The 26,163-nt window shown below is 34.3% G+C and overlaps 1 protein-coding gene across 1 annotated transcript; it reads left to right on the top strand.

The window, feature by feature from the left end:
- The first annotated feature begins 24,322 nt into the window (after positions 1-24,322).
- LOC127092356 (thaumatin-like protein 1b) lies at positions 24,323-25,414 on the top strand. The gene is made up of 2 exons (XM_051031213.1): positions 24,323-24,496; positions 24,597-25,414. The coding sequence occupies exons 1-2, from the start codon at positions 24,406-24,408 to the stop codon at positions 25,274-25,276; spliced, it is 771 nt and encodes a 256-aa protein (XP_050887170.1). The 5' UTR covers positions 24,323-24,405; the 3' UTR covers positions 25,277-25,414.
- The last annotated feature ends 749 nt before the right edge of the window (positions 25,415-26,163 follow it).

Here is a 26,163-nt window from a genome sequence, read left to right on the forward strand (position 1 = left end):
ATAAAAAACCTCCCTTTCCCCCTTATGAGGTTCTCATCCATCTCTTTTCAATATTTTAAATTACTCGAAGAAAACAGACAACACAAACTAACATTCAAGTAGCAAATTAGACTAAAAGGTTCCCGTTGAGTACAACGGACGTGAGGGGTGCTAATACCTTCCCCTTGCGTAATCGACTCCCGAACCCGAATATGGTTGCGACGACCATTATTCTATTTTTCAAAGGTTTTATCGATATTTTCCTATTCCTTGATTGGGATAAATAAAGTTCGGTGGCGACTCTGTTCGAACATAATTTTTTCTGCGATCATCGCGAGGAATCGTATTTTTCGAGATGCGACAATGACCAATAATAAAAAATCTCAAAAAGCGATGAAAGATTCCTAAGAAAGACAACCCAAGCGACTTTAAAATATTATACACAACAAAACCACCACTTCACATGTAACAAGTAGTTGAAGTACCAACTCTATATATAACCGATATGGTTTAGTGTCTCAACAACAAGAAAAAACAAACCCTAATGGAAAAATAGTTTGAACAACAAAAACATAACTCATAACATGAATGGTGAAAATCTTTCACATACTAGATATGTGAAGAGGAAGACAAAGAAATGAGTTTTGTGTTTCTGTCTTATAAGTTTCGTGCCACCTTTCCTTAATTCATACAATTTTGAGAAGATATGTTGGAGTTTTCTGAAGAAATGATTGCGAAAATTTATGGAGATTGGGATAAGGCGTAAGAAGTTAGGTTTCACTTATGGAGTTAGGGCGCAGTTCTGTTCAGAAGTGAAATAAGTATCATTATATAGGTAACACTTTTCACAACGGTTGAAAGAAGCAACCTTGTTGAAATGTCCCTACATTTCACCATGATTGTTAGTTTGGACATGGTGAAAAGTTGTTTACTTTTAAATTTAAAAATATTAATTAAGGGAGCATACCCTTTTTGTAACAAAAAAAATACAAAATTGTTGTTGATGGGATTCAAAGCGTGTCACTCATACACCTTTCACCACAACTGTTAGTTTGGACCATGAGAAAAAGTGTTTTAAAAAAATAAGCTTAATGAATAGGTATTAATTTGGTAGAATAAATGGGCATTATAAGAATCTTTACGAAATGTATAAATTGTAGCATGTAGAATTTTCAAATAGACTACACTGTTGAATGTCATATCATAATAATGTCATCTAGAGACATCACCAATAATAAAAAATCTCAAAAAGCGAAGAAAGATTCCTAAGAAAGACAACCCAAACGACTTAAAATATATTATACACAACAAAACCACCACTTCATATGTAACACGTAGTCGAAGTACCAACTCTAAAATTCGACAACACAACCCACAAGAGATACCATCAGGATCAAGTATAACTCGACACTTAAGAAAATCCTCTATAGTGAAAATTTTACGTTGAAATAGTTTTTAAAAGAAGATGAGACCAGTTTAGAAGGGGTCCAACTTACCTAAACTAAAGGCAAAATCATATTCAGCCTATCTGTTGATGCAACAACACTTTATATATATATATATATATATATATATATATATATATATATATATATATATATATATATTATATATATATATATTATATATATATATATATCTATATATATATATATATATATATATAATATATATATATATATATAATACTACACAAAGGGAGTGAGGGGAATTAGGTAAAAACGCACTCAATAAGATTTTAATTAAAAAATTACAAATCTAGCCAATATTTTACATGATTTTTTTAATATTTAATGGTAAAGAATCATAATAAGTTAAAGAAGTAGATGTGTGACTTTACTCAAAATATTTGCACAACTATTTTCTTTTATATATATATATATATTATATATATATATTATATTAATATATATATATATATATATATATATATATATATATATATATATATATATATATATATATATGTGTGTGTAATAATGAAAGACATATCATTAAGTATTTTAATGCAAGCAGGTCTAAGTCGTAAAAGAAATAGCCTTAGACAATCAAAAGTGAGTTTAACTCCGCCCGAAATTTGGGCCAACCATATCTTTCATTATTATAAAAAAAAATGTCTTTTACTTCGATTCAAACAGAGCTCTTATCTCGGTTTCACATACGAGATAACTAAGGGCGTCATAAAATGTTCGCATTTTATCTCTCGGTTTTTAAAAAATCAACAAATATTGTGTAAAGGTCATGAGTTCGATCTCATGGAGACCTTTTTGAAATTTTGAAATGGCGAAAACACATGTCCCTTCGGTTTTGATATTTCACCAACGGATATACCATATTTTCACCTCAGTTATCTCATAAAATCGACGGGTACAATAATTTTGAGTTTATTAAATCTAATGTGGATTGCTTATTTCACTAAACCCCTGTACTAAACATATAACTTCTAAAAATTGGTTAGGAAAATAATTTTATGAACAATTGTGTTATATTTGAAGAATTTTGTAATTCATGGTTCATCTCACGCTCTTTTATGATTAAAATTTTCAATGTTTCAAGTTCTTTATTCAACATTTTCTTTTCTACTAATTCATTCTTGAAAGCATAAAATTTGATACTCTGAAAAATGAACAAATATGGAAGAAAAATAGAAGTATTGGAGAATTTTAACGATAAAACAACCTGAGATAAATGATGAGTTGCAAAATGTTAGAAAATCATTAATTAGTGTAAGATAAGGTTCAAATACAACATAATTTTTCAGATGATTATTTTTAAAATAAATTTAATAGGTTATATGTTCAAAGAGGGGTTAGTGAAACAAACAATCCATATTAGATATAATAGACTCAATTCAACAGAAGAAGATGAGAGTTGCACACATAAGCACAAAAAACATAATCTCAATCTCAATCTCAATCTCAATCTCAAACACAATAATAACAACTAAAATACAACATACAAATTTAATAAACTCAACTCAAAAACAACAACTAACATTAAACAACAACATAAGAACAACAAAAACATCGACAAACAACATCAACAACAAGAACAAGAATAAGAACAAAATCAAAAACAACAACGCCATTAAACAACCTCTAGGGTTTAGGGTGTCAACAAGAAGAACAATAACATCAATAACAACAACAAAAACAACAAGAAAACCTCTAGGATTTCAGATCTCAACAACAACAACAACAACTTGACAACAACATGAGTAATGCTGTTCGACGTAGCAGATTTCTGAAGAAGAAGTAAAAGAAAATAATTTGGATATCTGAAGAAGAAAGAGAACATTAAACACATAATATTTTCGTATTGAAGATGATATGTGTTTAAGACTCTCGTTGTTTAGGGCTCCTTTGTTAAGGACTCTTTGTTGGGTTCTATTTGTGTTGTTTAGACAAGTGACACTGAATGCTACAAGTTAAAATTATATTTATCCGAGAAACATATTCACGCCTGTTGAAAAGAAAACCGATGTGAAAAGTGGCGTATTTTTATATTAAAAATAAAATATTTAAGAAGACGCCACTTTTAATGAGATAAAAATATAAATTGAAGATGTTGAGATTCTTAGCATGTACGCCGAATAAATTTACCCCTCATTTTTTTTAAATAAACGACAAAATATATTATATATTTTTTTAACAAAAAATCAGAGCGTATCTAAGAATTATACCTCAAATTTATATTTTTTAAATAAAAAATCAGAGCGTCTCTAAGAATTATACCTTAATTTTTTGATGTGTAAGATAAAATTATTGTTATAAAATATATTATTTATAGGAGTGTCTATTGATCTTAAGATCCCATATAATTCAATCAAAAGATGTTTTTTTTTTTCTCCTGATTTAAATGTGTAACAAAAGTTAAGATAAACAAGTCATTGTGTCTCTATAAACTAGAAACATTAGCTCCATAGAATTTGTTTGATAGTTGGAGCTTTAACCGAGTGAATTGGAACATTAAAAATCTTTACGATGGCAAAAATCATTTTAAAAGGTGAGTTGGAGATAACAACACCAAGATTAAATCAATGAACGACAATGTAAGTATTGTACCTTGTGTCATAAACAAAAATGTCCGTTATATTTTCAAATAAATTTTCGAATTGTTAATATATTCTTTAGATTTTTTTTCTATTAAAAATAACTCTTTTTAATTTTAAAAAGAAAAATTAATAAATAAATAAATTTTCAATCTAACAAATTCCTTGAACAATAATAAATGCACGCAGAAAATATAAGGTTTGAGACTTTTCTAGCCAAACATAATTCCGAATTGTTTCTCACGTCACCCGTTATTCATTAAAATAAATTTTTGAATTGTTAATATAATTTTTTAACTTTTCTATTAAACAACTTTTTTAAAATTTTAAAGAAGATTTAAAAAATTAAAAAAAGGCAAATTATTTCAATTAGTCTTAACAATAAAATCCGTGTACATGTTGGTGGTACCCGCCCAAATCCAAATCAAGTTTAACAAAGAAAATTCTTTTTTGATTAATTTAAAATTGAATTTATTATGAATAATTAGATGTTTGTCTCCCAATAATCTCGTTATTTATTTATAACAAATTGTATTTATTATATTGTTTATATGATTTTCTAATCAATCTTATTGTAAAAGATTACACCAATATAATAATATAGATAAATTATTCTCATTCTTTTTTTCTAAAATTTAGAAGTACTATTATTTTTTTTATATTATATATCTTCTATTCGTTATATATTAATTAAAAAATGAAAAAGAAAATTAATGATGATTTTGATGCATCTGAGAAAGATTGTATGAAATGTTAATCCATCTCTAAATGATAGCAAAGATAATATATATATTTTTTATATATAATTTCTGAAAAATTTAACAATCATCTTTAAAGGATAGCAAAATAATTTATTTTTATATAATTTTTGAAGAACTTATCAAACAACTATGAAGAATAGCAAAATAAATTATTTATATAGTTCATAAACAACTATGAAGAATATAAAAAATAAATTATTATCATAGTCATTAGATATACATTATAGCTATGACTATTAACAAATACATGAATCATATTAATGGTATATAGTTTTTTGTGTCGGTGCTTATTTGCATTATAAAATCAATAAAATTAAAAAATAAAGTATTCATATTGATTAGAATTTTAAATTGGGATTTATGAGAAATAATAATAGTTTATAAATATTTAACAATTTTCTGTTTATAGATGTTAAAACTGGATTCATATTTGATCACATACATCACATTATGATAGTATGATAGAATAATTGATTCATTTTAAATCATATTATTACTATGGAATCGAATATTATTTGATTGTGTCATATATAATTTATTATGGGATAATCTAGGGTGAATTGCTTCAAATCATTATCACTTGCGAGTCATAGAGTTTTTTAAGTCAATTTGTTACATTATCAAGATATTAACTGTTGTTTATTTTGGATCATTATAAATTATTTTGATATTTAATATTTAATATTTTATTTAATTTTTTTAATTTTAAATTTATGATAGAATTAAGTATTTCAAATCTTATAAAACTTGACTTTGAGGCTCTTGACATTCCAAGAAAGAATTATTTGATTTGGCTTTAGATGCCGAAATTCATCTAAGCAACGAAGATTACAATAATACTATTAAAGAAGGAAACACGTCATCTGATCAACAAAAGGAAAAAAATCCATGATATTCCTTCGTCGACACCTTCATGAGGACCTTAAAAATGAATATCTCATGGTAACTAACCCATATGTTTTGTGGAGAAATTTAAAAGACAGATATGATCATCAAAAAATGGTCATCCTATCAAAAACTCATTATGACTGGATGCATTTATACTTGCAAGATTTTAAAAGTGTAAGAGATTATAATTATGCATTGTTTAGAATAACTTATATGTTGACATTAAGAAAAAATAATTGATGAAGATATGTTAGAAACAATATTTTCTACATTTCATGCATCCAATGTGTTCCTACAACAACAATATTGAGAAAAAAAGTTTGATAAATATTCTTACTTGATATTTTTGTCTTCTTGTGGTTGAACAAAATAATGAGTTCTTGATGAAAAATCACGAGGCTCGTCCCACTAGTACAACTCCATTCCTAGAAGTGAATGTAGCAAGACACAGTCTCTATGTAAAAAATTATGGTTGTGGTCGTGTGCGTGACCGCAATTATGGTCGTGGCAATAATTATGCTTGTGGTCTTAGTTTTGATCACAACCACAATGGTAATCATAAGAACGTATCTTTTCAACATAAACGGAAAGATACTGAAAAGAATAAAAAAGGTGGTAAGAGTAGAAAAAATAAAGAAAAATATTTGCTATCGTTGTGGAGAAAAAGGTCAATGGAGTCACATTTGTCGTAGACCAAAACACCTTGTTGATCTTTATTAAAAATCACTAAAAAAATAAAAATACAAGGATTGAAACACATTTTGCTAACGAAGATGGTGATCCAGATTATGGCAATATGAATGTTACTCACTTAGAAATTGGTCCTGATCCAGATAAAAAAATTAATCACCTTATTGGAGATGGAAGTGTCAAAAAATAGAAGTTATAAAACTTTTCTATTTATTTTAGTTATTATAATAGGTTTTATGAATGTTTTTGAATTTTAATTTTCAATGTTTTTTTAATAAAAATTCCAATGTTTTTGAATTTTAATTTCCAATGATAATAACGAGTGCTTGCTTTCTGTTTATTTGCATTATTTATTGTTTAAATAATTTGTATGTTTAAAGTGCACTTATAACTCATTGTTAGTGTATCTTTTTTTTAGAATGAATGATGACACTTGCGCCACTAATGAAGATATTTACTCGTTGATAGTGCAACTACTCACACAATTTTCAAAGATAAAAAATATTTCTCTTATTTAATGAAGCAAAAAACTAATGTCACCACTATATCCGACACCTCAAAATTAATTGAAGGTTCCGGAAGAGCCAGTGTGTTGTTATGTGAAGGAATAATATTACACATTAAGAATGCATTATAGTCATCTAAATCTAATAGAAATATATTAAGTTTAACAGATTTTTGTCTAAATGGATACCATATTGAAACAAAAGATGATGAAGATATCGAATATCTTTGTATTACATAACAAAATTTGGACAGGAAATGTGTAATGGAAAATCTATCAGCTTTTTCCTTGGGCTTGTACTACACTTATATTAGTACAATTAAAGCAAATGCCATTGTAAACCAGAAGTTTACAAATAATAATAAATTTTATAATTTGGCATGACCGATTGGGTCACCCATTTATATAATGATGCGAAAAATAATTGAAAATTTATGTGGGAATCAATTAAAGAGCCAAGAAATTATTCAATCAAATAAGTTCTCATGCAGCTCTTACTCACAAGAGAAGTTGATAATTCGATCATAACCAACGAAAACTGGAAATGAGTCTATCAACTTTTAAGAGCATATACATGGTGATATGTCTGGGTCAATACACCCATCACGTGGACCATTTAAATACTTTATGGTCTTAGTTGATGCATCAACTAGATGGTCACATGTTTGTTATTGTCAACTCGCAATCAGGCGTTTGAGAGTTAGCTCAACTAATTCGAATAAGAGTTCATTTCCCCGATTTTCATGTCAAGAAAATACGTCTTGATAATGATGCAAAATCTTCATCTCAAGCATTTAATGAGTATTTTTATGTCTATTGGAATTAACATTGAACATGCAGTAGCACATGTTCATACACATAATGGACTTACATAATTATTTATTAAGTGTATAAAATTAATTGCAAGACCACTTATTATGAGATGCAAACTCCCAATTTCTGCTTCAGGACATGCAATTTTGCATGCTGCAACATTGATTCACATAAGGCCAACGTGTTATCACACATCTTCCCCTTTACAATTAATTTTTGGTAAATAACCTAATATTTCCCATTTAAGAATTTTTGGATGTGCGGTGTATGTCCTAATTTCTCTACCACAAAGGAGGATGGTAATATATGTTGGATATGAATCTTCATCTACTGTAAAGTAACTTGAACCAACAACAGGAGATTTATTCACTGCTCGTTTTGCTGATTGTTATTTTGATGAATCAAATTTTCTAGCATTAGGGGAGAAAATAAGAAGCTGGAAAAAGAGATCACTTGGAATGAATTATCATTATCTCATCTATATCTCGAACAAATCAATGTGAACTAGAAGTTCAAAAGATTATTGACTTGTAAAACTTACCAAATCATTTACCAGATGCATTCACTGATCCAAAAAGTGTGACTAAATCACATATACCAGCTGCAAATGCTTCAATAAAAATGGATATCTCTATTGAACAATCTAATAAGTCTCAACTACGCATGAAGCGTGGCAGACCAATCGGTTCCAAAGATAAAAATCCTCAAACAAGAAAATGAGGTAAGAATAAAGATGATCCAAATGGGGATATAGAAAATCTAAAAGAATCTTCAAACATAATAAACATTTTATCTTCAGAAGAGATTGATCAAGTACCTAAAACTCATGAAAATAAAGAGATTTTGATAAATTATGGCTATAATGGAATATAATGGAACTGATGTAACACCCCAATTAAAATAAGATAATTATTTAATTTAAATTAATATTTTATTTATTAATTTAATTGAATAATTGGAAGTTGGATTATTATTATTATTTTGAAATAATAATTATTGGGTTATTATTTATTGGAATAAAATAAGTTGGAATAATAAAAAGTCCCATTTTTGGGTAAAAAGGGTTTTCACGTGAAAAGGAAACTCAGAGAAGCTGCTGAAAGAGGAAAAAGGGCAAAAGGCAGAGCAAGAGAAGAGGAGAAGCTTGGAGCTCGGAAGCTGCCGGATTAACTCAGGTAAGGGGGGTTTATCATCGATTAACGGGTATTATGGGATGATATGTACTGGGTAGTAATAGACCATTGTTTTACCTCTGATTGGATGATATATGTTGAATTTGTGAACTGTTGAGATGAACGAAAATTTGGATTATAATTGACGAAATTCGTAGGAATTAGAGGTAGAAAGGTTAGAAATTTGTGAAATCGAAAGTGTATGATTCGTGTTAGATGATATGAATGAATTGTGTGTGAAATTTGGACTGTAGAAGGTTGAATTGGATAGGTCTCGTAGCAGAGAAAGCCATTGCAGATCTGAGAGCTCTGGTCTCTGGTCATACGCGTATGGCACTAGGCAATACGCGTATGAGATGTTGGTACGCGTATGGGGGGAAGCCTTACGCGTATGGGTGGAAAAGATGGCATTTTGAACGTGAATTGGTCTCTGTTGGTACGCGTAATGGGAAGTTGTTACGCGTAGCGTACGCGTATGGGGTAGGTGGTACGCGTATGAGTTGGGCGAGGAAATGCGCAATACGCGTAAGAGAGTAGGCATTACGCGTATGGAGTTGGCCAGGTTTGGGCAATACGCGTATGGCATGGACAGTACGCGTATGGGCAGAGTTGGGATTTTCCTGAACTGTTGTTGTGCAGTTTTTGGTCGTTTAGGCTGAGTGATGTACTTAGCTGAGATATGATGTGATAGGGATCATTTCCCGTTGTTTTGAGTGGCATAGGTATTAGTAGAGTGTGCTAATACTGTGTTTGCTTTTGTGGCATGATATGATATGCTTTTGTGATTAATTATGTTGATGATGTGTGATGGTATACATGATGATGTGAATGTATACATTTGTGAATAGACTGTATTATGGCTTAGAGTGTGAGCATGTGTCTATTCTTGATTATTGTTGATGTTGCATTGCTAGGTGATTAGCATGCATATTGTGGCCTTCGGGTGGTAGCTAATTCCCATGGTGAGGAATTAGTGAGTTTAGTCATTTTTGGACTGTTGTTGATTGTTTGCATGCTAGGTGAGTAGCGTGCATTTCATGGCCCATTTGGGGTGGTAGCTAATTCCCATGGTGAGGAATTAGTGAGTGAGTCACTATGTCTCAAATGAGTGGGACTAGTGAGCTTGGTAGCCGTGCCTGGATTTGGACGGTGAGGTTGAACTATATGTTCACAAATAGTCGGTACCGCATGCATAGAGTCTCATTGCATAATGAATGTATGGCATATGATATGAATGGATGTATTCCAGTATCATATGTGTGTTGTGTGTTGTGTTGTTAATGATTGAATATGATGGAGATTGTACTGTTGAGTATGATGTTTGAATGGATATTACTGTTGCTGAATGCGTAGTCTAATTAGGGTGAATTAATGTGTTAAGTACTTGGCATTACATGTTGTTCTATAATGCTTATTATATTGATTGAGGAACTCACCCTTACGCCTATTTTTCAGGTAACGAGAAATAAGTTGAGTAGAAGCTTATGCTTGGAGTCTAGAGTAGTTTCTTATGGGTCATGCTCTGATAGATGTAACATCGGGAGGGAATGTTTTAATTAATTTGATATTGGTTGTTGGATGATTTACATGTATAGTGTTACATGTTTTACATTGATGTTGAATTTGATTCCGCTGCGAATTATGCAAAAGACCTTATTTTGATTTAAATAAATGAGCATGACAGGATATTTGATGAATGTAGTGAAATGATTGTGTGACACCCTTCGGGGCATAACTACTCTGATGAATATATGTGTATTTTAATTTTAATAATTTGGGGTATTTAGAAGGGTGTTACATTAGTGGTATCAGAGCATAGTCGGTCGAGTCGAGTCGTAATTATTCTGTTCCCCTGTACGGGATAGGTGTTGTGTAACCCTATCAGTACTTATTGTTTAGCTTGTTGGGTTTTCAGAATAGAGATGGCTGGAAGAGGTAGAGATGATGCTGCAATTGCTGAGGCTCTGGGTATGCTAGCTGGAGTACTTGGAGGAAATCCGAATGTTATGGGAATGGGAGCTGCTCGTCAGTTGAGTGAGTTCCAGAAGAACAATCCTCCAATGTTCAAGGGAGCATACGATCCAGATGGTGCTCAGAAGTGGTTGAAGGAGATAGAGAGGATCTTCAGAGTAACTGAGTGTGCTGATAACCAGAAGGTCAGGTTCGGTACGCATATGCTGTCAGAGGAAGCTGATGATTGGTGGGTTGCTACCCGCACTGAGTTAGAAGCTGCTGGTAATGCTGAGAATTCTTGGGCTGTGTTCAGAGAGAGATTCCTGAGGAAGTATTTTCCAGAGGATGTTAGAGGAAAGAAGGAGATAGAGTTCTTGGAATTGAAGCAGGGTAACAGGTCTGTTACGGAGTATGCTGCCAAGTTCACAGAACTGTCGAAGTATTATACTCCCTATGTTGAGGCTGCTGGGGAATTTTCCAAGTGTGTGAAGTTTGAGAACGGGTTGCGTCCCGAGATCAAGCAGGCGATTGGATATCAGAGGATTAGAGTGTTTTCTGATTTGGTTGACTGTTGCAGGATTTTCGAACAGGATTCCAAGGCTAGAGCTGAGAGTTATCAGCAGAGGGTTGATAGGAAGGGCAAGAATCAGATTGATCGTGGAAAACCATATGCTGCTGGCAAAGGTTTTCAGAGACAGAGTGGGATGAAGAGGCCTAGTGGGGGAGACTCTAGTGCTCCTGCCAAATGTTACAGATGTGGGCAGGCTGGACATCGTATCCATGAGTGTACCAGTAATGAGAAGAAGTGTTTCAAGTGTGGAAAAGGTGGTCATTTAGCTGCAGATTGCCGGTTGAAGACTGTGACTTGTTTTAACTGTGGAGAGTTGGGTCATATCAGTCCACAGTGTCCTAAGCCAAAGAAAGAGAATCAGTCAGGAGGCAAGGTTTTTGCTTTATCAGGTTCTGAGACTTTTGCAGATGATCGGTTGATCCGAGGTACGTGTTATATTAATGGCTTTCCTCTTATAGCTATTATTGACACAGGTGCTACTCATTCTTTTATATCTGTGGATTGTGCTGTGAAGCTTAAGTTAGAGATATCTGAGATGCGTGGAAGTATGGTGATTGATACTCCTGCAAAGGGTTCAGTGACTACTACTTCGGTTTGTTTGAGTTGTCCTTTGAATATTTTTGGTAGAGATTTTGGGATAGACCTTGTGTGTCTTCCATTAGTGCAGATTGACGTTATCTTGGGTATGAACTGGTTGGTGTTCAACCGAGTTTCTATCAACTGTTTTGATAAGACTGTGATATTTCCTGAGATTGAAGAAGGAAAGAGTTTGTTTCTATCAGCCAGGCAGGTGAATGAGGAAGTGGCAGATGGGGCAGAGTTGTTTATGCTGTTAGCGACTTTGGAAGCTAAAGATAAACTGGTGATTGGCGACCTAGCTGTAGTGTGTGATTTTCCTGATGTGTTCCCTGAAGAAGTGAATGAATTGCCGCCAGAGCGTGAAGTTGAGTTCTCGATTGATTTGGTACCTGGTACTAGACCAATATCGATGGCTCCGTACCGTATGTCTGCTGTTGAGTTAGCTGAATTGAAGAGTCAGTTGGAAGATTTGTTGGATAAGAAATTTATTCGTCCGAGTGTGTCACCGTGGGGTGCACCAGTGTTATTGGTTAAGAAGAAAGAAGGTACTATGAGGTTGTGTGTGGACTACAGGCAACTGAATAAAGTGACGATCAAGAATCGGTATCCTTTGCCGAGAATTGATGATTTAATGGATCAATTGGTTGGTGCTAGTGTGTTCAGCAAGATAGACTTGAGATCTGGGTATCATCAGATACGTGTGAAAACTGAAGATATTCAGAAGACTGCTTTCAGAACAAGGTATGGACATTATGAGTATTCTGTGATGCCTTTTGGTGTGACTAATGCGCCTGGAGTATTTATGGAGTATATGAATAGGATTTTCCATCCGTACCTAGACAAGTTTGTGGTAGTGTTTATTGATGACATTTTGGTGTATTCGAAATCTGAAGAAGAGCATGCTGAGCATTTGAGAGTGGTTTTAGAAGTTCTCCGAGAAAAGAAGTTATTTGCTAAACTGTCTAAGTGTGAATTTTGGTTGGAAGAAGTTAGTTTTCTTGGTCATGTAATTTCAAGAGGTGGTGTTGCTGTTGATCCTTCTAAGATAGAAGCGGTGTCTAAGTGGGAAGCTCCGAAGTCAGTTTCTGAGATAAGAAGTTTTCTTGGACTTGCAGGTTACTATAGGAAGTTTATTGAGGGATTCTCTAAGTTGGCGTTACCGTTGACAATGTTGACCAGAAAGGGGCAAGCATTTGTTTGGGACTCAAAATGTGAAGAAGGTTTCCAAGAGTTAAAGAGAAGGTTAACTACTGCTCCTATTCTGATATTACCGAGTTCGTCGGAATTATTTGAGGTTTACTGTGATGCTTCATTGTTGGGTTTGGGTGGTGTGTTGATGCAGAATAAGCAGGTTATAGCTTATGCTTCGAGACAACTGAGGGTTCATGAGGGGAACTATCCGACGCATGATTTAGAGTTGGCAGCTGTGGTATTTGTTATGAAATTATGGAGGCATTACTTGTATGGGTCAAGATTTGAGGTTTTCAGTGACCATAAAAGTTTGAAGTATTTGTTTGATCAGAAGGAGCTGAATATGAGACAGAGAAGATGGTTAGAATTTCTGAAGGATTATGATTTTGGTTTGAATTACCATCCGGGTAAAGCAAATGTAGTGGCTGATGCGTTGAGTCGGAAATCATTGCATATGTCTATGTTAATGGTTAAGGAATTGGATTTAATTGAACAGTTTAGAGATTTGAGTTTGGTGTGTGAGAGCACTCACAATAGTGTTAAACTGGGAATGTTGAGATTGACAAGTGGTATTCTGGATGAGATCAGAGAAGGTCAGAAATCCGATGTGCTTTTGGTTGATAAGTTGGCTCTAGTGAATCAAGGTCGAGGTGGTGAATTCAGAGTTGATGAGAATGGTGTTTTGAAATTTGGTAATCGGGTGTGTATTCCGGATGTTACTGAACTTAAGAAGAGTATTCTGGAGGAAGGACATCGTAGTGGCTTGAGTATTCATCCTGGAGCTACGAAGATGTATCATGATTTGAAAAGGTTATTTTGGTGGCCGGGAATGAAAAGAGAAATTGCAAGTTTTGTGTATTCCTGTTTGACTTGTCAGAAGTCGAAGATTGAGCATCAGAAGCCGTCTGGGCTAATGCAACCGTTGGCTATTCCTGAGTGGAAGTGGGATAGTATCAGTATGGATTTTGTTTCTGGTTTGCCGAGGACAAGTAAGAATTTTGAAGCCATTTGGGTGATTGTTGACAGGTTGACAAAATCGGCTCATTTCATTCCGATCAGAATGGATTATCCGTTAGAGAGATTAGCTGAGTTGTATATTGAGAAGATTGTAAGTTTGCATGGTATTCCGTCTAGTATTGTTTCGGACAGAGATCCTAGATTTACATCGAAGTTTTGGGAAGGTTTGCAGAAGGCTTTGGGAACTAAGCTGAGATTGAGTTCTGCATATCATCCGCAGACTGATGGTCAGACTGAGAGGACGATTCAGTCACTAGAGGATCTTTTGAGAGCTTGTGTTTTGGAAAAGAGAGGTGCTTGGGATTGTTATTTGCCTTTGATTGAGTTTACCTACAACAATAGTTTTCATTCGAGCATTGGTATGGCACCGTTTGAAGCTTTGTATGGTAGGAGATGTCGGACACCTTTATGTTGGTATGAGTCCGGTGAGAGTGCTGTAGTTGGACCGGAGATTGTTCAGCAAACTACAGAAAAGATTAAGATGATTCAGGATAAGATGAGAATTGCTCAGAGTCGTCAGAAGAGTTATCATGATAAGAGGAGGAAATCACTTGAGTTCCAAGAGGGAGATCATGTGTTTCTTCGTGTTACTCCGATAACTGGTGTGGGTCGAGCCTTGAAGTCGAAGAAGTTGACACCTCGATTTATTGGTCCTTATCAGATTTTGGAGAGGATAGGGGAAGTAGCCTATCGTATCGCTTTACCGCCGTCGCTTGCGAATTTGCATGACGTTTTTCATGTGTCTCAGTTGAGGAGGTACATTCATGATCCGTCGCATGTAGTCCAAGTAGATGATGTACAGGTGAGAGATAACCTGACTGTTGAAACATCACCTATGAGGATCGAGGATCGAGAGTTGAAGCAGTTGCGGGGTAAAGAGATTGCCTTGGTGAAGGTAGCTTGGGGAGGACCAGCAGGTGGCAATGTGACTTGGGAACTGGAGAGCTAGATGAAGGAGTCTTATCCGGAGTTGTTCGATTGAGGTATGTTTTCGAGGACGAAAACTCTTTTAGTGGGGGAGAGTTGTAACACCCCAATTAAAATAAGATAATTATTTAATTTAAATTAATATTTTATTTATTAATTTAATTGAATAATTGGAAGTTGGATTATTATTATTATTTTGAAATAATAATTATTGGGTTATTATTTATTGGAATAAAATAAGTTGGAATAATAAAAAGTCCCATTTTTGGGTAAAAAGGGTTTTCACGTGAAAAGGAAACTCAGAGAAGCTGCTGAAAGAGGAAAAAGGGCAAAAGGCAGAGCAAGAGAAGAGGAGAAGCTTGGAGCTCGGAAGCTGCCGGATTAACTCAGGTAAGGGGGGGTTTATCATCGATTAACGGGTATTATGGGATGATATGTACTGGGTAGTAATAGACCATTGTTTTACCTCTGATTGGATGATATATGTTGAATTTGTGAACTGTTGAGATGAACGAAAATTTGGATTATAATTGACGAAATTCGTAGGAATTAGAGGTAGAAAGGTTAGAAATTTGTGAAATCGAAAGTGTATGATTCGTGTTAGATGATATGAATGAATTGTGTGTGAAATTTGGACTGTAGAAGGTTGAATTGGATAGGTCTCGTAGCAGAGAAAGCCATTGCAGATCTGAGAGCTCTGGTCTCTGGTCATACGCGTATGGCACTAGGCAATACGCGTATGAGATGTTGGTACGCGTATGGGGGGAAGCCTTACGCGTATGGGTGGAAAAGATGGCATTTTGAACGTGAATTGGTCTCTGTTGGTACGCGTAATGGGAAGTTGTTACGCGTAGCGTACGCGTATGGGGTAGGTGGTACGCGTATGAGTTGGGCGAGGAAATGCGCAATACGCGTAAGAGAGTAGGCATTACGCGTATGGAGTTGGCCAGGTTTGGGCAATACGCGTATGGCATGGACAGTACGCGTATGGGCAGAGTTGGGATTTTCCTGAACTGTTGTTGTGCAGTTTTTGGTCGTTTAGGCTGAGTGATGTACTTAGCTGAGATATGATGTGATAGGGATCATTTCCCGTTGTTTTGAGTGGCATAGGTATTAGTAGAGTGTGCTAATACTGTGTTTGCTTTTGTGGCATGATATGATATGCTTTTGTGATTAATTATGTTGATGATGTGTGATGGTATACATGATGATGTGAATGTATACATTTGTGAATAGACTGTATTATGGCTTAGAGTGTGAGCATGTGTCTATTCTTGATTATTGTTGATGTTGCATTGCTAGGTGATTAGCATGCATATTGTGGCCTTCGGGTGGTAGCTAATTCCCATGGTGAGGAATTAGTGAGTTTAGTCATTTTTGGACTGTTGTTGATTGTTTGCATGCTAGGTGAGTAGCGTGCATTTCATGGCCCATTTGGGGTGGTAGCTAATTCCCATGGTGAGGAATTAGTGAGTGAGTCACTATGTCTCAAATGAGTGGGACTAGTGAGCTTGGTAGCCGTGCCTGGATTTGGACGGTGAGGTTGAACTATATGTTCACAAATAGTCGGTACCGCATGCATAGAGTCTCATTGCATAATGAATGTATGGCATATGATATGAATGGATGTATTCCAGTATCATGTGTGTTGTGTGTTGTGTTGTTAATGATTGAATATGATGGAGATTGTACTGTTGAGTATGATGTTTGAATGGATATTACTGTTGCTGAATGCGTAGTCTAATTAGGGTGAATTAATGTGTTAAGTACTTGGCATTACATGTTGTTCTATAATGCTTATTATATTGATTGAGGAACTCACCCTTACGCCTATTTTTCAGGTAACGAGAAATAAGTTGAGTAGAAGCTTATGCTTGGAGTCTAGAGTAGTTTCTTATGGGTCATGCTCTGATAGATGTAACATCGGGAGGGAATGTTTTAATTAATTTGATATTGGTTGTTGGATGATTTACATGTATAGTGTTACATGTTTTACATTGATGTTGAATTTGATTCCGCTGCGAATTATGCAAAAGACCTTATTTTGATTTAAATAAATGAGCATGACAGGATATTTGATGAATGTAGTGAAATGATTGTGTGACACCCTTCGGGGCATAACTACTCTGATGAATATATGTGTATTTTAATTTTAATAATTTGGGGTATTTAGAAGGGTGTTACAACTGACATGAAGTCGACATTCATGATATTTTTCATACAATATAGCGCTAAATGTGATATAATCACATCAGTGAATATTTGATAAATGAGGGATATACAAATAACTTAATTTGTCCATGTACTTTCATAAAACGATGTGGAAAATAATTTGCAATAACGTTGTCTATTTCTTAGAGATCAGTGAAATAAACAATTGCAGCAACTCCATCTAATCATGCATAACTTTTAATATTACATGAGGCAAGTCGAGAATGCATTTGATTGATATCCTTAATCCAACACATACAATATACTTGTGGTTTGTCTTTTGGAAAGAAAAAAATACAACGACCATATATAAAGATAATACTGCATGCATCGTTCAATTGAAAGGTGATTACATTAAAGGAGACCGAACAAAATACATCTCTCAAAATTTCTTTTTCACTCATGATCTTCAGAAGAATGCTGATATAAACATCCAACAAATTCATTCATGTGATAATCTTTCAGACCTTTTCACAAAGTCACTCCCAAGTAGAACTTTTAATCAAGTAGCACAAAAGATTGATCTTCATCGTCGAAGAAATGATCGTTCAGCTAAGGGGGATAAATGAGTTTATCTTAAAATAATATTATATATTAGAAGTAATTCATATTTATTAGTTGTACTATTTTCTTAGCCCCTAAGTTTGTTAGAGGGTATTTTAGTATTTTATCCTATTCTAGTAACCCTAGTTTTAGCTTATAAATAGGGTGGCAATCATTGTAACTTTTATCATGTTTTGTAGCCGTCATTCTCTTAATAGAATATTTCCATTCATTCTACCTTTGCACCAACAATTGGTATCTAGAGCTCCGGTTCGGATTCATTGGGAAACACGAGTGAACGTGAGGTCTTGTGTGTTTGATTTTGATTCTTAGATTCGTGTTGAATCTTGAACAAAATCTGATCAGAATTTTAATTCTGTGGGTTGGGAAACACTGTGTGAGAAATCTGAGTGTACTGTGCAAGGTAGAAAGATGAACGGAAACGGCAACATGAACACCAAACTTCCAGTATTTGACGGTAAAAACTGGAATCGTTGGATGATCCAAATGCGTGTACTGTTCGGTGCTCAAGATGTTCTAGATTTTGTCACTGATGGTTATGTTCCGGTAGCAGCAGATGCGACGGATGAACAGAAAAATACGCAGAAGGAAGTAAGGAAGAAGGATCAGAAAGCATTGTTCTTCATTCATCAATGTGTTGATGTAAATGTGTTTGAGAAGATTGCAGATTCAACGACAACAAAGGCTGCGTGGGACACACTGGTTAGATGTTATGGTGGTGACGCATCAGTGAAGAAGGTGAAGCTTCAGTCCTTGAGAAAGCAATATGAGAATCTCAACATGAAGAATAATGAGAAAGTTTCTGAATACATCTCCAGAGTAATTCTGATCACTAATGAGATGAAAGCATGTGGAGAAACTCTTTCTGAAGAAACAATCATGGAGAAGGTATTGAGATCCCTTACCTCTTAATTTGATTACATTGTGGTAGCAATAGAACATTCCAAAGATCTGAGCACCATGAGAATTGAAGAGTTGCAGAGCAGTCTAGAAGCGCAAGAGTTGCGTTTGACTGAGAGAACTTCTGAAAGGGAAGTAGAGCAGCAGGCTCTGAAAGCAACTTCTGATAGGAGGTATCAGAAGCAGTCAGAAGCCAGGAGAAGATCTGATGGTGGTCAGAAGTCAGAAAGCTCAACCTCTGAGAGACAAAAGAATACTCAGAAGGGAAAAGAGAAGTATGACAAGAAGAAGATCCAATGTTACTGTTGTAAGAAGTTTGGTCACTTTGCTAGAGACTGTTGGTCAAACAAGGAGAGAAAATCAGAAGAAGCAAATATAGCCAGAAGTTCTGATGACGAATCTGTGCGATTGGTGGCCTCTGAATCTGATGATATGGATCTGATAGACTGGTGGTATATGGACACTGGCTATTCAAATCATCTTACTGGAAACAAGAAATGGTTGGTTGACTTTGACTCTGAAAAGAGGACAAAGATCAGATGTGCTGATGACAAATATCTTAATGCAGAAGGTATGGGAAATGTCAGAGTGATTTTGAACAATGGGAAAACAGCATTGATTCAGAACGTGTGGTATGTACCTGGCATCAGAAGCAATCTGATGAGTGTGGGACAATTAATTGAGAAAGGTTTTTCAGTTACCATGAAGGACAATCTTCTGAAGCTGTATGACTGCAATCAGAAGTTGATTATGGAGTCAGAACAGGGAAGGAATAGAACATTCAAGGTGAATGTCAGAACTGCAGACTCAGAATGTCTTAGTGCAACAAGTGCTGAGAAGGAGAGTGAGTTGTGGCACAGAAGATTTGGTTATTTGAATTTCAGAAGCTTAAAACATCTGAATTCAAAGAAGTTGGTACATGGAATTCCTGCAATTAAGAAGCCTGAAAAGTCATGCAAAGTTTGCATGGAAGGAAAACAACCACGATTGCCATTTGCGTCAGAAACTGCTCCAAGAGCAAAACATGCCTTGGGAGTTGTACATTCTGATGTGTGTGGTCCATTTCCAGTAGCATCGATTGGAGGGAATAAATACTTTGTGTTATTTGTTGATGAATTCACAAGAATGACATGGGTATCCCTTATTAAGTTTAAACACGAGGTGTTTGATGAATTCAAGAAGTTTAGAATGAAGGCTGAGAATCAGAGTGGTCAGAAGTTGAAGATTCTTAGAACTGACGGTGGAGGTGAGTATAACTCCAAAGAGTTCCAGAAGTTCTGTGAGGAGAATGGAATTAAGCATGAGGTTACTGCTCCTTATACCCCTCAACACAATGGTCTTGCTGAAAGAAGAAACCGCACTTTGCTTGATATGGTGAGAAGCATGCTAAAGGAGAAGAAACTTCCTCAGAAGCTCTGGGGAGAAGCTGTTGCCACTGCAACGTATGTACTCAACCGATGTCCTACGAAGAAGTTGAAGGAAATAGTTCCAATACAGAAGTGGACTGGAGATAAGCAAAGTGTTAGTCATCTGAAGGTGTTTGGTTCTGTTTGCTATAAACATGTTCCAGAAGCCAGAAGACAAAAGCTGGATGATAGAAGCAAAGTGATGATTCTGATAGGGTACCACAATACAGGTGCATACAAGCTCTATTGTCCAGAAACCAACAAAATTGAATTCAGCAGAGATGTGATTGTGAAGGAATCAGAAATTTGGAATTGGGATAAGTCTCAATCTGATTCTGATGTTAGAACTTCTGAAGAAAGGTCAGAGTTAAGAATTTCTGAAGTTGGAGTAAACTCTGACGTTGATTCTGATTCTGATAGTGATTCTGACTCTGGAGAAGACTCAGAAGATGAAGGTGACTCTGATGATCTAGACTCTGATGATCCAGACTCTGATGGTAACCCAGATTCTGGTGGCAATTCAGAATCTGGAAATATGCCAGCCCCTGAAGATGGTCAAAGCTCTGGAGGAAGTCAACCATCTGAAGCTAGAAACTCTGAAGCTCAAGACTCTGAACAAGTTCAGAGACCACAAAGAATCAGAAACATCCCCAGAAGATATGCAGAATTTGACATGCTGCAAGACACTGAAGTAGACTCTGAAGGAGAAGTTATTCAATTGTGCCATGTTAGTAGACTCTGAACCCATAAGTACAGAAGAGGCTCTTAAGCAGAAGCTCTGGCTGAAGGCCATCAAAGAAGAACTTGATGCTATAGAGAGAAACAAGACTTGGAAGCTGACAGAACTTCCAAAAGACAAGAAAGCCATCAGCGTCAGATGGGTTTTGAAGCAAAAGTTAAGGCCAGATGGTTCAATTGGCAAACATAAAGCAAGGTTGGTAGCTAGAGGATTTCTACAGAAACCTGGACTGGATTACTCTGAAGTGTTTGCACCTGTAGCAAGACATGAAACAATCAGAATGGTGATTGCAATAGCTGCTAACAGGAATTGGCCTCTGATGCATTTGGATGTAAAATCTGCATTTCTGAACGGTCCATTAGAAGAAGAAGTTTACGTGTCACAGCCTCCTGGATTTGTGAAAAAGAATCAGGAAGGGATGGTGTACAGATTATACAAAGCTCTATATGGATTGAAACAAGCGCCCAGAGCTTGGAATCAGAAGATTGATTCATTTTTCAAGAAGCAAGGCTTTCAGAAATGTGAGATGGAGTACGGTGTCTATGTTCAGCATACTTCTGAAGGAAATATGACTCTGGTATGTTTATATGTTGATGATATACTGCTGACTGGAAGTTCTGAACAGGAGATAGCCAAGTTCAAGAAAGTTCTGATGAATGAATTCAAAATGACTGATCTAGGCAAAATGACATACTTTCTAGGGATGGAATTCAGATACTCTGAGAAAGGTATTATTTTGCATCAGCTCAAGTATGAATTAGAACTTCTGAAGAGATTTAATCTGAAGAATTGTAAGATTGCTGTCACACCTTCTGATACAAATCAGAAACTGGATTCTGACTCTGATGGAAAGGATGTGGACGCTACAACCTTCAAACAGTTGGTTGGTTCTCTGAGGTATTTGTGCAATACCAGACCTGATATTTGCTATTCAGTTGGGATGGTTAGTAGGTTCATGAGTAAACCTAAGTGGTCCCATTACCAAGCTGCTGTCAGGATTCTGAGGTATATCAAGGGAACTCTGAAGTATGGAGTATTATTTCCTTCTGGAAGAAGGATGAGTCAGAACTTCTGAGTTATTCAGATTCTGATTGGTGTGGAGACAGAGTTGACAGAAGAAGTACGTCTGGGTACTTATTCAAATTTCTGGGAGGTCCCATTTCTTGGTGTTCCAAGAATCAACCTGTTGTGGCGTTGTCAACCTGTGAAGCTGAATACATTGCAGGTGCTGTTACTGCATGCCAAGCTGTGTGGATTCTGAATCTATTGCAGGATCTGAAGATTAAAGTAAACAAACCTCTGAAGCTGATGATTGACAACAAGTCTGCAATCAATCTTGCCAGAAACCCAGTGTTACATGGGAGAAGCAAGCACATTGAGACCAAGTATCATTTTCTAAGACATCAAGTTCAGAGGGGAGTGTTAGAAGTTGTACACTGCAGCACTCAGAAACAGTTGACAGATGTTCTGACGAAAGCTATCAAGACTGATCAATTTCTCAGATTAAGGGATGGAATTGGTGTTACAAGTTTTGATGGAATATGAATTAAGGGATGGTATTAGAAGTAATTCATATTTATTAGTTGTACTATTTTCTTAGCCCCTAAGTTTGTTAGAGGGTATTTTAGTATTTTATCCTATTCTAGTAACCCTAGTTTTAGCTTATAAATAGGGTGGCAATCATTGTAACTTTTATCATGTTTTGTAGCCGTCATTCTCTTAATAGAATATTTTCATTCATTCTACCTTTGCACCAACATTATACTCTTTTAACTTCATTAGATTTATATTCACTGGTTTTTTTTCTGTCACGACGGGAAAAATCACAGAGTCGTCACCATATTTTATCAATTCCTAAAGAATATAGGAAATAATGATAAAACCCTTAAGGAAAAGGATAAGCAATCATCACAATCTAATATAGGTTCAAAAGTCAGTTAAGTGAGGGGAAGATGTTAGACACCCTCACCTCCGTTGTATTCAACGGAAACCTCCTATAGTCTAGGGTTAAGTGTGTTTGCTAAATTGTGTTATGAATAATTGAATGTTTGTCTCCCTATAATCTCATTCCTTATTTATATTAAATTACATTTATTACATTATTTATACGATGTCCTATAAATATGACCAAAACCTTTGGACCGACAAAGTTTTCTCTATCCATTAGGCCAAATATCCAATTTGTTTATAACACTACAACGCTTTATATATTCCATAAGTATTTATGTATTTCTAAAATGATTTATTAAACACTTTAACTATTTTATATTTCAATTAATGACTATTTAATATTTCAATTATTAATAAAAAAAATATTATTAATTAATAGTCAAAATATTAATTTTTAAATAAACTAACTTATTAAATAATTAATTTATTCAATATTTCAACTATTTAATACGTATTTCTCACAATATTATTAAATTTTAATTAAATATTTAATAAACTAATTAATAGTTAAAATATTAAATGATTGAAATATTTTATAAACTAAATATTTAATAAATTAAATAATTGAAATTTTAATAATTAAAGTATTAAACAATTGAAATATTAATAGTTGAAAATATTTAAGCAACTAATATCAAATAAAATTAGTTGAAATATTAAATAATGGAAACATTAAATAGTTAGTTTATAAAATATTTCAATTATTTAATATTTTAACTATCAACATTTCAATTGTTTAGTTTATTAAATAATTACTTTATAAATATTTCAATTATTTAATATTTCAACTGTCAATTAATAAAAAAGTAATATATTAAATATTAATAATTGAAATATTAAATATTTTACTAAATATTAATAGATTAATTAGTATTTCAACAATCTGATATTTCAACTATTATTATTATATCTCAATAATAAATTATTAAATACTTGAAATATTAAAAAGTTTATATTAAATAATATATTTCAATAATATATTTTAGTAATATATTTCAGTAACATATTTCAATAAAATATTTTAGTATTAAACATGTCAATGAATTAAATAATAAATATTTGATTTATATAATATATAAATATATCGCAATGAATTAAACAAATGAGTTGGTTTGTCCAGTGGTTAAGTCCTATGTTTATGATATAATGGTCAAGCCTTTAAAATATTTTATTTTGATAACTTATAGTAATAATAATCATTTTATTAATATATTTTATTGTATTTTATTATTTAAAATTTATATTAGAATTTTTTCACAATTGTTAATTTACTATTTATCTTTGTTTAAGTTCGAGGGGAAAAATGAATTTTTAATTAAAATTTAGATTTGGATGTGGAGGAGGTAAAATCGCCATGTCCCTTTGTTATTCTTACTTTCAATCTAATAATTGTCTCAAAGAATAATAAATGCACGCGGAAACGTCTATTAAGGTTTGAGACTTTTCTAACAAAAATATAATTTCCTAGAATTGTTCCTTACGTCAAAACAAACAACTAAACATTAATCGTTGAAGATTCAAACCTTGAAGCCTATATAATGGGAAGAAGCAGAGTGCAATTTTCATCAAATATCAAAATGGCAATTACTCCTATTGCTCTCTGCCTTAACATTGCACTCTTCTTCTATGGTATATCTCATTTCAACAATATTTTCCATATTTTTATATCATGATAAATTCTTGCAAAATTTGTTTTAAATTTATATTATGTGTGTGATTTTGTATACAGTGGTTGGAGGAGCCAAAGTGACATTCACAAATAAATGTGGATACACTGTATGGCCTGGAACACTGACCGGAGACCAAAAGCCACAACTATCAACAACTGGTTTTGAGTTGGTTCCTCAAGCAACCAACTCAGTCGACCTTCCTTCTCCATGGTCAGGTCGGTTTTGGGCCCGAACCGGATGCTCAAACAACAACGGAAGGTTTAGTTGCGCCACGGCCGATTGCGCGTCCGGTCAAGTCGAGTGCAACGGTGCTGGCGCAATTCCACCAGCAACTTTAGTCGAAATCACAGTGGCTCCAAATGGTGGACAAGATTTCTACGACGTGAGCAACGTGGACGGATCCAACGTGCCGATGTCTGTAACTCCGCAAGGCGGGAATGGTGATTGCAAAACGTCAAGCTGTCAGGGGAATATCAATACTGTGTGTCCGGCTGAGCTTCAAGTGAAAGGCTCTGATGGGAGTGTGGTTGCTTGTCAGAGTGCTTGTTTGAAGTTTAATACAGACGAGTATTGTTGCCGTGGAAGTCATAATACACAGCCTACCTGCCCACCATCAAACTACTCGATGATTTTTAAGAATCAATGTCCTGATGCTTATAGTTATGCTTACGATGATAAAACTGGAACTTTCACATGCTTTGGTGGACCTAGCTATGCTATCACCTTCTGTCCCTCCTAATTTAATGGCCACCTTCGAAAAACAGTTATGTCGCTGTTTAAAATAAAATAGGTGGTGGGTTACAAACACACAAACATAAACATGTGTGATATATATGTAAACCTAAAATATGAATAAAATATCACGTGTTTTCAGTTATTGTATTAATATATTTTTAACTTATTGTATTGATGAATGTATTATTTTGGTCCCATTTCCTAAGTTATGTGTTGTAAATGTTTAGGGTCTAGCCGATAATTATTGGAAAACAATCATCTATTTAGTTATGGCTCTTATATCTTAAATTTTATCCTAAGTTTTCATTTGTAGTATAATCATTCATCTTATCATGTATTTCATCAGTTAAAGTATTTATTAGAGTTTAGATGAAAAATCAGAAGTTCTGTCATTTTATCTGATCTTGATGACATTCATTCAGCAATCTGTTGATTAAGAAGTCAAAAGACTTGATTTCCTAGTCTCAGCGCATTGTCCATTCCATTTTTATCATGTTTCAGAGGTCCAGAGAATGACAATCAAGAGTTTTATCGTCATCTGAATCTTTGTAGGGATTTGATTGTGTTTGATGATCATAAGTAAATGGTGTAAAAGCGATTCATTTGCATCTGATTGTTTATTCACATTTATTCAGTCAACAATTCATTTACAAGACGTTTGCATTTTATACTTGTCACATCATACAGCTCATTCCGCATTTTGTTTAAAATATCGCTCGGAATAATTTTTCTGACCTACAGACAAATCGGTTGAATCGTTTCTCAAATATACGTCGAATTAACGGACGAAAAATTTCAAGATTGAACTTACAAACATCAGTTTTCTTAACCTTGGCTCATGTGGTTTAAGATACCGTGCTCGTTTTGATTTTTTCAACTACCTTTTAAGTC

Source organism: Lathyrus oleraceus, chromosome 6 (genome assembly GCF_024323335.1).
Source record: "Lathyrus oleraceus cultivar Zhongwan6 chromosome 6, CAAS_Psat_ZW6_1.0, whole genome shotgun sequence".
Lineage (NCBI taxonomy): Eukaryota > Viridiplantae > Streptophyta > Magnoliopsida > Fabales > Fabaceae > Lathyrus > Lathyrus oleraceus.